The sequence below is a fragment of the Egretta garzetta genome, unplaced genomic scaffold (assembly GCF_000687185.1).
Source record: "Egretta garzetta isolate BGI_Z169 unplaced genomic scaffold, ASM68718v1 scaffold9, whole genome shotgun sequence".
In the NCBI taxonomy this organism is placed as follows: Eukaryota; Metazoa; Chordata; class Aves; order Pelecaniformes; family Ardeidae; genus Egretta; species Egretta garzetta.
The window spans coordinates 4,018,582-4,037,424 of NW_009260763.1; the positions used below are offsets into that span (position 1 = coordinate 4,018,582).

The window sequence follows — 18,843 nt, forward strand, 5'->3', positions numbered from 1 at the left end:
TTGTCTGAGGCAGATAAGGTAAAGTACAGGGACATTTAACAAAATCAGGTTAAATTTAGTCTCTGCTCAGATGTTCCTCTATTTCCTTAAACTACAAAGTGTTTGCCAGGTGGTATGACAATTTATGAACCGTTCCAGTAACTATGAATTCTATTTATGAATTCCAATACCTGTTTATCTGGGAAGCCTAGAAGGGATGACATGATGTAAGCTGTGAGAGTGACTGGATTGTTGGTGCCTCCTTGAAGATCACTGTGTAACACTTTCCCAGGCTCATGAAATTCTCCGTTTAATTTCTGATGCCGGACAATCCATTTAGCTGTATCCGTGAGCACATCTTGGTCAATATCTATGAATGGTCGAGCTTGAAGGAAACATCTTAATACAAAAGCCGATAACCTTGAGGAAAAGGTTAATCAAATATGACAAAATTAGCAATGTATAACAGCTTCTTCTGTTTAAGATGATGTAAGAATACTGTGATGCATAAGGTGTTCCACACACACTTCCCAAGCCCAGAAGAAAATACACGCGTCACCCAGACAAGCAAGAAGACTAAGCTTAATCCACCAAAAAATGAAGCTATGTCCTTGCTCCTAAAGATCATCCCTTTTGCAGCTGTTAAGTTCCAAAAATAAATACAGACTATAGACTACAAGTCTGCCAGCACATGTTTATCTTTATTCAAATGTTGCTCTCCTGCCTTCTGCTGCTAAGCTAAAGCAGCAAAAATCATAGCTTACAAAGTAATGCAGTTATGAGTGTGATGTCAATTATCATGATTATCCCTGCAATTATATCATCAAAACAACCTTTGTCGTTTTATTCATTAACAATCCAAAGTTCTGCTTTGACTCCCTTCTTTGCCAAATGTGCGTTCATGTAACCTGTCACTGTGTTATTTAAGTACCAGAGTTCCAGTATAGATTAATTATTTTCATTTTCCAATTTCTCAATACTGAGTCTAAGGCAAATCCTGCTGATGTCACTGAGAGATGCTCACTGACTCCAGGAGTGCCTCTATCAGTGGCACAGCAACTGGGATGGTTCTATTTAAAGTCAGCAGCATGTACTGAAATACATATTTAAACTAACTGAACACAGATTAGCTGAACAAAGTTCTGGGACTTGTTCTCTATCAAGCTTCCACTACTATGCTCACTATGCTTCTCAGGGCGAAATTCAGCACTGAAAAGGCTTTTGCAGCTGTATTTACAGTCTCAAAGAAAGGAGGTGTAAGAGAAGCAAGTAGGACAAGTTTTTCCCACCAGTAATTGTGTTCACCCCCTAGGAAATGCCTCAGTCAGTCTTCTGCCTCCAGTATGGAGAGAACTGAAAAACTATTTGAAGCAATGATGATCACACAGCCCTAAATGGTTTCAGTCAACTGCAAGAATAAGTCATGTAATTATTATTCTTCATTCCTTTGAGGAAAGCAACAGAAAAACTTTCAGACCAAGCTATTCCCCTGGCTGAAGTAATTCATCATTCATCTTTTGCAAAATTAAAAAGCCTTGCCCTAATAATGGCTTTGACAGCATGTTGTCCAGCAGAATGACCTTAGAGTTGGCCTAAACACCTAATGAAAACCAGGCAGAAGGCTAATACAGCTGGAAATTCTTACCAGCTTCACAAAAAATTTTTAGTTGCAGGGAAAATATCTAAAATACTCAAATTCCACAGTGAATCTGGCAGAACTACTTACCATGTGCTCCCAGAGGGATCTTCATTTCCAAAGGCACTAAAAGAGCCATCATCCCTCTGGAAAAGCAGCTCTCTCTGGTAGCCTGAAGTGGAAAAGCAGAGACAGGTATTGAACACTTTCCTCTCATGCGGATTCCAGCACAAAATGTCTGCTGATGTGAAGCGAGGCACTTTCTAAGGCTGAGGAGGGCAGAACTTGAGCTTGTATTTCATAAAAAAATCTCCCAAATATGTAGGATCACACAAAACCATGCAGAAGATGATGAGAAAGCAGGCAGCAGTAATACAAAGGATCCATCTACAAAAGCAGAACCAGAAGCTCCTGCTGATCTGCCACCCAAGCACGACAGCGCGGTGCAGAGATGCAGTCCCACGTAACCCGGTGGCTCCAGGGGCACAGCAGCAAGCGCAGAGCAGAGGAGCAGCTGTTCAGTGCTTTGTCACTTTGGGGAGCTGGAGTTGTGCACCTACAGAAACGCTCTATCTTTCTAGCGGAAGGAAGGACAAGCAAAAATAAAGTACTTTCCAATGGGAAGGGCAAAGGCACAGGCAAAGCTACAAATGCTGCTGAAAAACCAGACCCTTTCAGCAGCTTGCTTTTGCCAAATCAAAGGACTAGCTATCAGAAAAAGTGTGCTGGAAGAGGCTGTTCTGAAACAAGTGAAAAATTTCAGGAGACCTGAAGATCCTGAGAAGGAACTATTTAAAATGTATCCAGAGATTTTTCAGTATCCAGAACAAGTGCAGCTTTCTCCTGACTGCTGAACATCTACCATAAGAGGGCCCCAAGGGCTCACTCTCTGCTCACGACCACCAGCAGCATCCTTACCCAACAGCTGACTTCAGTGCAGAACCAAAGTTCGTTAACATTAGAAACACAGAGCTTCCTATGATATGCTACTCACTGTAGTTTCTGATATCTAAAGCCTTCCTTCCCTTACATTTTGCTTGCTGTTTGTGTATCCAGAACAATAATTTTATCTATTTATAGCATTTCACAACACATCTTTTCTTCTTTCACCCCACCTTGTGTTTTTCCTTGGCTTTACTGTTTTAGCTATTATAAGAAAGTATATTTATTAGCCTAACACCTGACAGATACAGACACAATACTGAAACAGCCAGGCAGAAGGAAAACCCTCTGGCAACCATCATTAAGTCCTACACAAATGAAGGAATTTACAAATACGTCCCATGAGGTCCATCCAACTACAACCATCTCTCTGTGTGCTGGTTTTGGCTGGGATAGAGTTAATTTTCTTCACAGTAGCTGCTATGGGGCTACGTTTCGGGTTTGTGCTAAAAACAGTGATGATAACACAGGGATGTTTTCGTTACTGCTAAGCAGTGCTGACACAGAGTCAAGGCCTCTTCTGCTTCTCACTCCACCCCACCAGCGAGGAGGCTGGGGATGCACAAGAAGCTGGGAGGGGGCACAGCTGGGACAGCTGACCCCAACTGGCCAAAGGGATATTCCACACCATATGACATCATGCTCAGCGTATAAGAGCTGGGGGAAGAAGAAGGAAGGGGGGGACCTTTGGAGTGATGGTGTTTGTCTTCCCAAGTCACCATTGCACATGATGGAGCCCTGCTTTCCTGGAGATGGCTGAACACCTGCCTGCCCATGGGAAGTAGGGAATGAATTCCTTGTTTTGCTTTGCTTGCATGCGTGGCTTTTACTTTACCTCTTAAACTGCCTGTACCTCATCCCATGAGTTTTCTCACTTTGACTCTTCTGATTCTCTCCCCCATCCCACCAGAGAGGAGCGAGCGAGTGGCTGTGTGGGGCTTCATTGCTGCCTGTGGTTAAACCACAACACCCTGCAGAATGTTCCTTGCTTTCACTGATAAAGGATTAATCAACCACTTACATACTATTCTGAATATAGATACACAGTGACTGAACCACAACCTTAATTACTGAGGAACAAATGGCCTGGCCCCTCAATCTAAGTTTCAGTGTAAGATGAAGTCCTAGTCAGGGGCTTCCTATAATAGAAGAGATATAAAGATGTGAATCTGAACTGCTACAGTATACCAGTGCTCCTTCCCATATAAACTCTTACCCCAGTAGGGGTTTAGTTTTGTCTCTTTAGAATAGTTTGAAATTACAATTTCTACTTAAATATAAGGGGTTTATAATGTATTTAACACAACTACAGTGGTTAATTACATGATTAAAACTAGTGAATCTTTCCCATACAGACAAATCTGTTATCTCAGTTAATGACTTTGAAGAGTCAAACACTCTTGAGTGGGAGGAAAAAAGAAGGAATGAGTGGCATTCCTCACCAAGGAAAGCAAAAGTCACCATCAAACTTTAAGCCTCGAAATAATGTGCCATAAGGAACACGAATATATGTATATATACAAACAGAGTGCTTCCTCTTCAAAAGTATCTGACTGCAAGGCCTGAAAACTGAGATCTTCTGCTTCCTTGCAGAACAGGCAATATACAGCAGTAAGTATTACAATCACCACCCCGCTGGTAGTGTAAAAGCACTAAACTAAGACCAACAGCCTGCTTAAGAAGACTGCTGAGCAGCCCTTACACAGAGATAAATTTATCTCAGAATTTGTTAAGATTGGGAGGGATCAGAAAGATGAGCAGAACCAGGGAGGGAGGATGGAGCGATCACTCCACTATTTCCTACGGTCTGCTTGCTTTCTTCTCAACGCCAAACCCGCTGCAGTCACGCAAAAGTCTCCGAACACAAGCGCATCTAACACGGGGAGGCCTGCAGAAATGCTGGAACAGGAGACCTGGGGGCTGTGAAGCACCGTGTGCGTTCCAACGGACACTCAATCAGGCATGAAAAACGATACCTCAAATGTCAACACATACAAGTGGAAAGGCAAGGAAAAGAAGGATCCTATTATGAAGATGTACACCAGTACTCCCAGAGGACTGGCTGGAACCCAAGAGATGTAGGAGACTCGCTGAGCAAAGCTGAAAGAGGAGCACATCAGGATGGAAAGGACTTCAAAAATATGTGAAAGACTGAAGGGTCTCACGTTTCAAACAGCTTGGAAATACTGCTCAAGCTTGTTGCTCACTTTGGGTCTAGCACCAAAGTTTTCAGGCCGACCAGGATTTTTTTTTTATTTCTGAAGAAGTGATTTCAAGATGGGATCTGTCATTCCCACAGCTGAAGGATTTTTTTTTTAAAAGGCTACTTTTCTTTTGCTTTGCCTTTGTTCTAGGTAAATAAAAACTGCTAAAACAAAGATCATATACCAGTCTCTGCTAGCTATACGATCCCTTCTTCTCACAAGCATTTAGCCTTGAAACTAATTATATTTACTTTGGATTATGAGGTCACTTTTTCAAGTATTTAGTGAATCCTGACATGTGAAATAAAGTCTGTTTTAAATTAAACTTCATGACAATCCTTTCAAAAACTGAGCTTACAGAAGTTACATCTCAAACTAAAGACAAATTTCAACTCTAAGATTACATTAAAATATATCAGTGCAACAACTGAAATCAATTGTTAAAATAAAGTGAAAAACAGAGTATTTTTTAGATTGTAGTTCTTTCCTATCTTAAGGTTACAAATATTTCAGCATGCTTACTGGTTTGGCTACTACAGTATTAAAAACATGTAACTAAATTCAAAGCCCCAGGAACAAGTTAAGTAACACAATGTTTTGTATATGTGACATTTAATCCTGTAATTTTCAGTTGCCTTGAAATAACTTTAATGAATATGTTAATGGAAAACTTCAGAAAATTATGGTAGCAAAACTCAGCCTTCAAAGAATGGTAGATTGCTTACAAACCTCAGAGTAGCTGTTGACATAACACATCTCTTCCTCCTGACCTTTCTTTTCAACTAAACCGTGTAGTGGGAAGGGCTTAAAAAATAATTTAACTGCTTTTGATAGAAAATTTAGATCTTGATTAAAGGAAAATTTATTCTGAGCTGTGTCTTTTCCAAAGGAAATGTTAACAACTTAAAAAAAAAAATGAAATACCAAAAAAAAATTATCAAAGACTTACAGAGAGTAAACAAAATTTGGAAATGTCATCGTGCTACCTTAGTAGGGGTGTAGCTCACGTGAGGATGGTCTCATTCCTCTCTGCGAACCAGACTCTCAGCACGCAGACTGACACGTGGCAAGCGTGGTACATCGCAGTTAAACACCGGCTTATCCAACGGGCAACCGTGTTCTCTACACTTTATGATGCCCTGGAGTATTTCCCAATTAAAATATACAACAATTTCCAACTAAAATTTTCCAGCTTTTGATCTCCAGCACAGAGTTCACTTCTGACCAAGTCTAAAACTTGGGTGAGCAAATGCCAGCTACCAGAGCCAACGCCACTCCTTGAGCTCTACAAGGACATGGCAGGATGGGGACGGTGTTACTGCAGACAGATACACACATGGGATGAACATGGTTCACGCTGCCAACTGACTAATTTTCAACTTCTGTGCCTCAAGCAGAGGTCAGAAACATTTGCTCATACATGGTTTTATCAAAGGAGAAATAAGAACCACCTAGGAAATCCTTATGAATTACCTTCTAAAATGCATTTTTCATCTGGAAAAAAAGTAACTATATAAATACAACATGTTTTTTCTGAGAAAACTTGCCTTTGTAAACAAAATCAATTGCATTTTAATTCTGTCAGGCCAGAAGAAATAGGAAAAGAAAGAGAAGATGGGCTTTTCTTCCAGTTCTCATGACACCAACAAAGCAGTATTCCAAATACCAAATGCAGAGTCTTGTTACTAGTGAGAGTTCTCAAAAATCTAACAACTTTCTTTTAAGCATACAGACCTTTTCTCATAAATGATACAGCTTTTGATTTAATATCCTCTCTCAGCTGCCTGGTTTTAGTCAGGTATTGTAAAACATAAACATTTGGAGCAAAATTGATCATATTCTGTTCACCGCAGCCATAAGGCATCTTGATCAGTGACGACAAACCATTGATAGAAGGCCCAAGTAAATCACCTGAAAGATAAAATTTAACAAAAATACATTAAAGCTTATTGCAAATAAATGCATACCTCACACATAAAGGGTGGCATCATCTAAACTTGGAGAAAATATGATACATTAGAAACTTTTGTACTAAACGCCACTAACCAGGCAGAAAAGATACTTCCACCTTCTTATCAGCTTTGTGCCCACTGACCCTTCTCCCCCCAGACCTTCCGAACTACAGAGTAATTTCAAACAGCCACCATTAAAAAAAAGCAAAACAAAACAAAAGGTACAAAAGCTATTTAATGCAGGAAAATGTTGCAGTAATGGTACATATTTGAAACTTCCTGTATTTCTTCTCTTACCCACAGTTATCAAAGCCTCCGTGTCACAAGAAAAAACAATCAGTTGGGTTTTAGGTTTTATTCTGCAGACAGGCAGAATTAAACCAGGATACTAGCAAGCTCTGCAGGACCTTCCGTATTAAAATACAACTCCCTCTCTAACTCTGCAAATGGATAGTCAATTCTGTAATATCATAATTTAAATAAATTAAAGGAATAACACACTCCATCTAATAAGGCCTTCCTACGCTTAGCCTAACATGTGATGGTAAATTATTTTGAATTAATTATTCAACCTTTTAATATAAAAATTAAATAAAAATGAATGCAGTTCCCTAAAAACCTATCAAGCAACAGCCACACTGGGCAAAATCTTGTAAGGGTCCTTCAGCAGGGGCTCCGAGAGAAGCTCTGGCAATCCCGCTAGGGTAGCTCAGGTTATTACACACCAGCCTCCCTGCTCTATTTGACAGAGTTTACTACTTCTAGTTACTACTGGCAACTGCTCTGTTCTTTAAAAACCACCCACGCCTGCAGCACAGAAGATGCCAGCACCTGGATTATGGACACATACATCTTAGATACTGAGTTCAACAAAGGCCCAGCAGGAAAAAAAATATTCTAAAAACAATGTAGCTGACCAATAAATAATAAACTGGAAATGGAGTAAAATAATCCTTACCAACAGCAGTGACCTGCACTCTCTCACTGCCACTTACAACATCGGAAGGAAAAGTGAAATCCAAAGTTTTTGACACTGCTTGTGGTTTATTCCCAGTCAAATCCAGAAGGACTGTCTGAGAATATGTCTGTTCCAATCCTTCAGCCTATCAAAATAAAGACAGGATTATTGTAATCTCCAACAGTTTGTTGCTTTTAGGACAGAACTTGTGTTCTTACTGTACTGAGGGATCTAAACCACTGTCAAGTATTTTGTGCTGCTTGCTAACACATCAAGAACCTGTGCTATTGCCCGTCCAAACTGACACAGAAATTTTTTTCTTATAAAGACCTACCTCCACTATTGGCTTCTCGAGACCACGTGTCAATTACAATAATACACCTGCAAAGTCAATGAGAGCATCTCTGATTCCAGTGACCTCCATGCCAAGCACGGAGCTCCGTGGCCAAGCACATGCCAAGGCCAGGCATGGTACCTTTCATGCTGTCTGCAAGCCTACAGCCTGTCATACAAGGAGGACTTAAAACTGAAGTTAGGTAGATGACCATAAAGGTTTAGTTTCCTCATCTATGCAAAATCCCTTGAGAAAAATTGTCCTCGAAGCAAATAAATAAATGGGTTTCTTTCCTCAGCCTACACCCTAGTCTAACAGGCTTTTATTCTCTTCTGCACAACAACTGAACTTCAACAGAAAGGGTAGTAAGTGGCTCCACCTGAAAACAGCTCACAACCTTGCAGGAGAGTGTTTTTAAGCAGTCTAAGGAGAGGCTGAGAGAGCTGGCCCTGTTCAGCCTAGAGAAGAGGAGGCTCCGGGGGGGATCCCATTAATGTGTAGAAATACCCGAAGGGAGGGTGTAAAGAAGGTGGAGCTAGGCTCCTCCTTGTGGTGCTCAATAGCAGAATAGGAGGCAATGCACACAAATTGAAATAAAGGAATTTCCTTTTTAACATAACACTACACTTTTTTAACTGTGAGGATGTTCAAACACTGGAATAAGCTGCCCAGAGAGTCTGTGAAGTCCCTGTCCCTGGGGATATTAAAAACCTGACTGTACACAGTTCTGAGCATCCTGCTGTAGTTGATCCAGCCCTGAGCAGAAAGGCTGGAGTGCTCCCTTCCAACCTCAACCATTCTCTGATTCTATGATCTGAAGCATGAGATGTACAAATGTCTACCACCTTCCACTGAAACGGAGCCTAACATGAATCAGACTTAGATGTCCAAAGTTTGGCAATTCTAATCAGTCTCTGGTTTATCAGAAAGTCTGGGGGCTAAATTTCCACCACTAACAAAATACAGAAATGTTGATATAAAATAGGCTTCAAACTAAAGCCAGGTGGATGGCAAAATTGATTGCACTTATCCATAACACAGTTATTTGGTCCAGTCTCCACAGATTATTAAGCTAGCTCTAGCACCAGGGGTTCACTGATGCACAAATAGGTTTCACCTTGCTTTCAGAAGCGTTTGACTCACTATCTGTTGCAGAACAGATCTATGTGTTTGTTCCTGGAAAGGATTCTAAAGAATTTTAAAGGAGAAATTAGTTTAAAAGAAGTGTTTTCTACTTAAAGCCACTTGACCCGAAACCAACCTTACAGAGCAAGAGGCAGACAAGTAAATTGGTTTGCCTTTTTGCTGCACTCTGTTGTCTATTTTAGGGAACAATTTATTTCAGGAACAAGCCAAGCTGCAGACTGTTTACCTTTACTAAAACTTTCTGGATGATAGCATCAGAAGCAGCAGATGATATTGCTGTCACTTTGATGGGAATCTCTCCCAGCTGTTTCGGTTTGATTGGGAATTGAACCGTTTTCCCATCTTCGCTTGGTACAGATATAGACTGTTGATTTTCTGTAGCATTTATTTCATTGGATGTTAGAACAATTTCAAAAGCATCATTCGTATCCAGGATCACAGTAACCTGTAAATACAGTAATATTTGCAATACAAAGCATTATTTTTGAAAACTGCTTTCATAAGCTGCCACCTTTTCTGTGTATAGAAAAATAGCTTTATGGTCTGCCCACTGAAGAAAATATTAAAGTTCTCACAAGAGAAAGACATGGTCTCTACCGGTGATGAAAACCCTGGAGTGTCTAGTAACGTTCAAGTCAAAGAGACTGTTATTTTACCTCAGCTTCTTCTTTCAAATAATTAAAGATGTTCACTTCCAAAACGAACTGCTCTCCTCTGATGACAGAGTACGGAAGGTTCAGGAAAATGAAGAAAGGCTGAAAAGCTTCTAGCTGCAAAACAAAATCAGCAGTGAACCCCCACAAACAGATACTAGCAAGAAAATGACAATATAGCTTGTCTTCTGATCACTTTAAGTTCAGATGACAGAGTATGTTTACTTGTCCTCTACAATTAACAAAACGCATTACCGAAGGGCTGAAGCAGAAGCCAAAGATGCTTCTGGTCGTTAGCACCTTTACAGGAACTCAGCGGCATCATTCAGACGAGAGCTGCTGACTGCCATTGACAGGGCAAGTTCCAACAGAGGCACCTGAATTGGGACTAAGAGTCTATCACCTGGCAAGTTTGGAAGCTGTGATCTGTCCCAAGATCTCATTAATGTAAATGTGAAGTGCTTTGAGTGCACAAGTAATGGATGATTAAGAATCTCTCAGTTGCCCTATCTCCATGTCAATACTCTGCTGGAATACAAAATAACTAACTCTCCCAAATTCTGTAATTCACCAACACCTTAGAATGATGTGTTATCTTGTAAGATTAATCTTGGCATAAGTTATTTAGTTATATTTCTAAAAATACATCTTTTCTTAATTAAAAGAAAAACTGCAGAAATATACCGGCAACCGGTTACTTTTATCTGTGAACAGAGGGGTTTTGATGAAGTCTTGGCTCTTAAGAAGTCAGCGGTAAGCTCTCATCAAGCTGAATGGGATCAAAATTTCACTGTTTATGAACATCTGTACAATAAGAATGGCTGAAGCATGATATCCTTTATTATTGAAATGTCAACTAAAAATGGTTTTAATTTGGTTTTCATTAAAAAAATTCTTCCAAGTGTTTTGAGTTTCAGATCCAAAAACCCCTCAGCTTTCTTTCTAGCTAGCAAATTTTCCAACATTTTCTTTTTAGAACTTTGAAAAGTTGTTTGCTAAAGATTTTGGTGTCAAAAACTTCTTTAGCTATTAGACATTAGAGAGAAGTTCTGATGGAGAATTTTTCGTTAGTTCTTATTCGAGGTTTTCCCTATGTACCTATTTTCTTTGTCTTTTTTGTTTTACTTTTATCTAGAATACTTGCAATACTCAAGTTTTACACTCGGGAATATTCCAGTATATTACAATAAAATACAATGGGGTAAAATTATTGACACTGTGTGTAGTGGAAGCCAAATAAAAACAAGACGCAAAGCAGTAAATGACATTAAGCACACAGATGTCACTCATTTATTTCCCCATTACAGTTTCCATGCGTTTCTTTTATTTGCCTCTCTGTATGGTACTGATTAACATGCTTCAGCCATATGGAACTCTAAGCGCAATCTAAACATCCCAACGAGGGTGAAGTACTGAACAGCGCATGAGGGTGATTAAATAATAATCTCAACATCTGCTCTACTTGCAGCCTTCTCAAATTTGAGGATGAGAGGCCAAGTATATGTTTTCATACAGTCTGAATCAGAAAACTATCCCTCTTTCTGTCCCATCTCTGCCAAGCTGAATGAAAGAAACAAGGATCATAATTCCAGTCTCAAAGGAGCCTTAGCCGCAAAATCCAGATTGGGCTCCAAATTCTGTGGTGGAGTTATGATCAGGATGTTCAAAGCACATGTTCTGTGTCTGGTGTAGCAGCCAACTATGAAATCTGGACCTAGATCTCGGTTTGGATCCCAAAAGTTGCCCCTCCCCATGAATTTGAGGGCATGAGAACTTAAATGGGTAAATGGCTGTCTCCAAGCTACGCTTGCACTAGTCCTGGCATCAAGTTGGAAATCTATGACCCAGTATTGCACAGTTTCAACCCTTCTAACCTTAGGCACTTAAGTGGAGTTGTCTCAACATAGTTTCTCTAGGATATTTATGTAATGAGTGGAAGGAGGTAACTACCCTCAGAGGATTACTGAACATATATAAAATACTAGCTAAATGAGACTTTGAAAAGTAATTCCTATTTTCAACAGGCTAAATAACTCTCTCTCAGTAGCTGTTTCCATGAATACAGAGTGAGCCTAGGACAACTGCACTTGTATGTTGGAATCTCAGGTTAGAAATCTAACCTGAGGCGTGCTGAATTTAGCTTAAATTGCTCAACTCCTCAAACACTGGAAAGCACAAAAGAGCCTCAGGAGACAGGAACTTGGCAGAAAGAAGCAGCATTTCATCCCACCATTGGCTCTCAGTGACCACTCTGCTCCTCAAACTAAGTCACCCAAAAAGTAGAACCTATGTTTTGTCCAAGACTGGTTTCGACAGATAAATGGAACTGAGGCCAGAATTTAGTCTGTAAGCAATTCTCCCATCCTCCCTGCCGGGGTAAGTGTTAGTGGAGCAGCGCCCCGGCATGATCTTTCCAGCAGACAATGTGCCTTTCCCACCCCAGCCACCTCTCCCCAGGTAGCCTGTGCAAACCTCCCTGCATGCGCTACTGACTCATGGAAAGCCCTCTTGGCAGAGCCAAGAAAACATGGAAACACGCTGTCCTCAGGCAGTCATTCCCCCTGAATTGGGCACATCCTGAAAGTGCTCAAACACAACAACTGCTCCCACTGAAAGAGGCACCGAAGTACCTGTGTAGTATCTGAGATATTTACACGAGCAGGAAGGGGAGGCAGATACGGTATCACGTATGTCTTCAGTGATGATGTTTTCTCTACAGTTTGAATACACATGGCCTCTCAATCACTTTACTAGTATAAGGAGACTGCTGCCATCAGAACTAAAATATAGCTTCCACTAATAACCTACAGCTTTACCAGCGTTTAAAGGGGAACTGCCTAGTGCCATGGTACCTCCACCGGAGCAGTTGTCACTCCAAGCCCGCCGTTTTCAGACATCACAAAAGCACTGGCTACCCAGGATGTGATGGTATCAGGTACGATGACTTCCATTGTGGTGTCTGTGTCTGATCTGAGGGCAGAAGGGGACAGCAGACTTTCAAAAGCATCCATTTACAGACATCAGTAATTGGGCACGAATGTTTGAAATGCATCAAAATTTAAGTCCAAACTCTTGACAGGAAAAGCTGCCCATTATCTGTTTTTCTTTTCCTAGTCATTTAGAAATACTTGTGATGGGAGCAAAATAATTTAAAAAAATTAAATTAATTTAAATTACATTAATTGACGGCAATGACACTGGACCACATTACATGTAATCAACTTTTACAGATCCTTTAAAAAAATCCCAGATGATGGTTTCTTCCCGAACTTCTCAGCTGTGAAAAAACACAAGATTTGTGCTCCATGACATAGGTCAGATTTCACCATCATTTGACAGGTTGAACTGTCCACTGAATCAGCTGCAGACAGGAACAGATTTCCCTTTCTGGGCTAATCACCATCTTCTCCTGGACTGTAGAGAAAAAGACTGGGTCTCCATATCTGTTACCTCCCCATCCGTAAAAGTAAGAGTTTCTTTTGTCTCCAGGATTTTTATCTAGTTTCTATTGAAACTACCTTGTAGTTTCAGTCAGGCATTGTCCTATTTTGTACAGTTGTACACCACCTCATTTGGTGGGTTTCCAACCTCACTTGTGGCCTCTAGGTGGTAGTAGAACATAAATAATGCTGCATTTGTATGCAATATTTTTCAGCACCAGTGCAGAACACTACCAAAACCTACAAAATATCAACAGCAAGTGTGAATCAGTTTCTATTTGCTTCTAATCTTATACCTAGTTTTAGTGTCGATCCAAAGCCAAGTCTCCGGAAAATGTGTCCTCACATAGAGATTGCTGAAATCAGGAGGTCCATTTTTAGATACCGGCATATCACCACCAAAACCATCTTCTATGGGTATCATTCCACCATCTACAAAATAAAAAATATTGTCCTGCCTACAGCTATCTAGGTTTAAGAAAAATCAAATTAATACAGTTAAGAAAAGTCAAATTAATACAGCGTTTGGAGTATAATCTATAGCTATGGTAACACTACTCCGTGACATTAGGAACTATTCTTTTTTTCTTGCTTGTTTTTTTTAAAGGATAAAACAAGTTTCACACAAACTTAAAATTCTACATGGCCTCTCTGGAGTGCTTATGGAACTGGTGTAATATGGCTACACATGACAAACCACTGCAACATATATCAACTGGAACTGCAAATAAAAACTTCATTCACCTGGAGGCCTTTAAGGGGTAGTGTTGCTCAGGACAGCAGCAAAAAGGAATTTTTTTAAATCCTAGTCATATGCATTTTGTATGTCTTGAGCCTCGGAAATGGTAATGGTTTGCAAGGCTGGATGCAGCCTGTACGCAGTACAGTAAGAGGACCTAATAGGGGCCCTAACCCATGGAACTCCATCCCCACTCGGTAAATTAGATTTGGCTACACTTATTTTTATTACTTACAAAGAAAATGTTCCTTATCCTCCTCGAGAATTGCATCAGTTGATACCCAAAGGCTGCATTTCTGGATAAAATTTATACAGCATATCTCAATACAGGACATTCAGGACATCAACAGTGCTTATCTATTTTCTTTTTCTTTTGTTTTTTTATAAGAAAAAATCGTAATAAAGCAATCATAGAACAAAAGCAAGTAATATACAGGAATCAACAAAACTGAGATCATCTGTATCTGAATATTGCCCTAATGACTGAAAACTTTTCAAAGGGAAGACAGTATCAAGCATAAATTTTTTATGAAAGCATAAACATATTTCTTTGCATTCAGAGTATTTACATATTGATAAACTGCACAATTCAAAACCCATATAACCCATAAAAACAGTACAATGTCTGCAGTCCCAAACTTTAAAAAGGACATTTTCTTCCAGCAAGTGATGTGCAAATCACTAAGCAGTAAAAAAAAACATCTTAGAATTAAAAAAAAAAAAAGTACCTGAAAGACACCAAAAGAACCTCTGACCAGGGGGAAATATGGCACTGGGCTGTATAAATTGAGCTCATGGAAGACCTAAGACAAGAAAAAATAATCCAAAGAGTGAATGCAAACTCGCATTTTTCAAAACTTTCACTGTTGTAGATGCTAATTCATAGAGCTGTACCTCAAGCAGCAGCTTGCTCAGCTCTCATGTCAAAGAGGAAAGAATCTGTGACAGGATGAAGAGGATTAGGCTGCAGTGGTTTCATGATTAATGGAAGAGTGGTCAAGACTATATAAGCCTAAAATAGGAGCCTACAGCCCACTGATATTCTATGGCACTTAGGCTATGTCATTTGAGCACTTTAGGAATGATGTATATTGTCAGCTCTTTCAAATTGTTATGTACCAGAGCTTCTGCAAGTAAAGGGAATTCAAAAGATAACTAATGTATTCTGCTTTTCAAAAAATAGAAGCCTTTCTTTATTTGATATTACTAATTTTAAAGGGCACAAAGCACAAATCATTAGGGAATTTTTCTCACTTTTTTGTCTTTCCTGAAAGAAGAAACTGCCAAGTGTTAACTGAGCACTTTATCAAATGGAAGGACAATACAGTATGAATTTGAATTAGAAATGCTCGGCCTGTTACTTTGTAACCCTTACAGTCTTTTCTGCTCACGTTGATAAACTACTTGCAGAAGTAAAAACTATTTGCGTAATTAAGGACTAAAGATCCTGCCCAAAGAACATTACTCATTCAGCATATAAACTGTAACATTTCCATAAGCATACATCTTTCATACACACAATAATGAAAACCTTTTTTCCCATTTACTTACAGAATCTTCTGTTATGTCACTGCTTTCCCCTAGAAGCTTTGTACTTTTATCAACAACTGCAAGTCCAATTATTGATCCTGGTTCTGTTGTACTGATTTTAAGGGAGACTTTCTCAGATGGCTTGACCTTATCTTTGCTCCATGAGATTTTAATCTAGAAAAAAGTAAAAAACAGCACTGATTTAAATTTACAGCCACTAACAACTCCAAGAAAGCATTTTCTTAGCTTAATTGGCTATAATTAAGACTCTGGATATGCTTTTCCTAGGACCTTTGGGAAAACATTACAGCATTCATTTTGCTTTCCTAGCTCATCACTTCCTCGGACTGGTGGGAAGTCAGCATCAGGATCCGCTGTCATTTCAACCATCTCTTAATATACAAACAACAATCTCTTGAGCCACAAGGATACACCAGTTTTCACAGCTGAGGGCAGTAAAAGAAACACATTTGCTGTTTATCAATGCATAACTGGGCATGTACCCTCAAAGGTTACAACTGAGTGTTGCACAGTGTGACCAATACAGAAAAGGGATATATGTAATAGGTGTGTGGGTAAGGAAGACGGAATTAAACAGGTGAATACAGCATCAGTATGCCTTCCCCAGGGCACTGAAGAGAGGAAGGGTCATCTGCTGTAAGGTACTTCTGATGCATCCCATCTCCACTGCATCAGATGACAATGTAGAGTTTCTGTTTAAAATGAACAATTTTACACTTTTCCCTCATCAAAACACCACTACTACAAAGTCTTGAGGTGGAATTCAGCTCCATACTTAAGTTACCTACATTTAGCTGTCCACATTTCAGTTCAGTGTTTAAGCTCTCATCACACACAGAGTCAAAAGGAATAAGGGAGACTAGATAGCCATTTGGCTCACTGTGAAGCATAAATCCAAGCTGTGGTGAAGAAAACAGTCCTACAGGCACCCCTGACTGGACTGGCTGCGGGTGGGATTCAGTTACGTAAACACTGGCACTTAGTGCCATTTGAGATGTTCAAAGGTATCCAAGACATGTCCTGTCTGGCAGAACCACCGGACATGTAACTCACCCTTCTGGAACAGGCATTGGAGCCCAGGAAGAATAACTTAAAACCACACTTCTGGGGCAACTGATTCTCTGTAAACTGAGTTTAGACACATAACTCGCATACATAGATGAGACCTGGTCCCCCAGAGGCACCTGGAACCACCTGAGATATCCCACAGCACATTGTCTGACCCTCAGCTCCCATTCCAGAAAGGGGTAGGTCTCCCATAGGACCTCTGAAGCGTCCATCCATCCCATAATGACATCTTGAATACCCTGTGGCCTCTTGGAGGACACTAGATGTCTGTGCTTAAGCAACTGAATCCTGAGCCTACATGCATTTAAATACACGTGTATCTAAAACCATGCATTTAGATGTCCGAATCTACAGCCCCATCATGTCCTTCCTCTGATAAATCTGTATAATGGTATCTTCCAAGCACATTCAGTATGAAAATTACAGAGCAACAGAAAACACACTAATGTTGCCAACATAAATGGGATTAGCACCATGTGCTTCACTGTAAATGGGCATCAGACTGATTCACGCAGAAAAATGGTTTGCTTCTGGGTACACTGTGGCACTGCAGCTCTGTACGTTTGATTTTACCAACTCATTTAGAGAAATTAAATGCTTGGCAAGACTACAAATTACAGAGAAAGTAGCTTTCCACAATACTGAATTAATTTCAGAGGCTAGCATTGAAATGGAGAAATGGAAATAGTTTGAAATTTTGAAGCCTTTGAGATCAGTCCTTTCCTTATCTTACATTTTTTAACTATCCAGTGCAATATAGGATATACAGTAAGGTTGATATTACATTCTCGTAATTTATCATATCAATTTTTCATCCTCTGTATATACACTAGGATAGTGTTTTTCATCCATAAACTACATTTAATCCAACCGGTATTTTCAAGATCAGGCCTTACCTCATTGCCTCAAAATACAATGCAATCTTATTTGTGGACGCTGCAATCAGTGGAAAGATTTCAATTTGTTTCCAGAAGTCTGAACCAAACTGTTATGCCTTCCTCATTAGAAATATCTTCCTACATCTAGCCTAAAACTCTCAAGTTCCAATTAAATCATCTTATTTGTTTTCTATTTATTTGGATTCTTCAGACACTGGTACATAATAACCACAATCACCAAATGTGTGCCTGTCACAGTGAGGCTTTTATTTGCACAAAGGACCAAATCTCATCCTGGTAAGCAAGCTGGAAAAATCAATTCACTGCTGCAATAGTAGTTTTCCCACTCCTCTTCAAGCTTTTTTGAGTTAAAACACGCATGGACACGTAAAACACAAACACTGCTTACGTTCACTGATCGACACACCACATCCAGTGCGACCCCTGCACAGGTCTTCATAAACATTTACAGTTCCACACTTGGAGCACTTATGAGAACCTTTCCATTACATGGGCCACAGCAATCTTTGGCTCAGTAATTGACCAAATAATTAAAAACACAAGGAGATGTGCATCTGTTTACGTGGAAAACATAGGGCTGGTAGAAATTTCTTTCAGATATGCCATAGCTGGACCCTAACTGCACTGGTATTATCAAAAGCCTTTCCAAGGACTTACACAAGCCTCAGGTTAGATCCTCAGTGAGGAATTTTTTACATTTTCAATCCTATGATCTAAAATACTACTTCCCACGCAACAGACAAAAACACGATCACAGACTCCAGTTCAATACCGTTACCTTGTCATCCAAAACAGGCTGAATGGGGACAGTGAGAGCATCATTTACAACCGCTCCAAGCTCATCAACATAGAATACAAGTATACATGCCAAAGGAGCCCAGGAATTTTCTGCTGTTAACGTGAATGTTTTTGCAGCCTTTGTGCCAAAAGCCATAATTTGTTCCTTAGATAACACCTGAAAGGGAAAAATGAAACACTCAATCTGCTGGTATCTCAGTATGGCATAAGCTCTGTAATTCCTTCTACAAATAATTGTTAAAAGAAGAGACATATAGCTGTGATTTTTTTTTTTTTTTTACTAAGTGGTTGACCAGTTCACTGGGTATGGAACAGGTGGGTAATGTAATATTTAAATATTAGAAATAGATTTTTTCCATGCTTTAATTCCTATATCACTATGGACAATTAAAGAACTAAAACGATGAGTGCACAGCACAAGATATGCTACGAGAACATAAAAATACAACAGTGATACGGGTGGGTCATGCGGGTCATCTGTAACAGCATTTGAATTTGGATCAGGAATACATTTTAAAAGCAAATCTGCCGAACACCCCTACTC

The 18,843-nt window shown here is 39.8% G+C and overlaps 1 protein-coding gene across 1 annotated transcript in view; it reads right to left on the bottom strand.

Moving 5' to 3' along the window:
* CD109 (CD109 molecule) overlaps positions 1–18,843 on the bottom strand; it is a 96,203-nt gene that overhangs the window by 19,968 nt on the left and 57,392 nt on the right. The window contains 12 exon segments of the mRNA XM_035901500.1: positions 171–399; positions 1,706–1,787; positions 6,496–6,672; positions 7,672–7,816; positions 9,378–9,596; positions 9,808–9,921; positions 12,657–12,774; positions 13,541–13,676; positions 14,219–14,279; positions 14,712–14,786; positions 15,535–15,687; positions 18,280–18,456. Coding sequence (XP_035757393.1) covers positions 171–399; positions 1,706–1,787; positions 6,496–6,672; positions 7,672–7,816; positions 9,378–9,596; positions 9,808–9,921; positions 12,657–12,774; positions 13,541–13,676; positions 14,219–14,279; positions 14,712–14,786; positions 15,535–15,687; positions 18,280–18,456 — 1,686 coding nt within the window.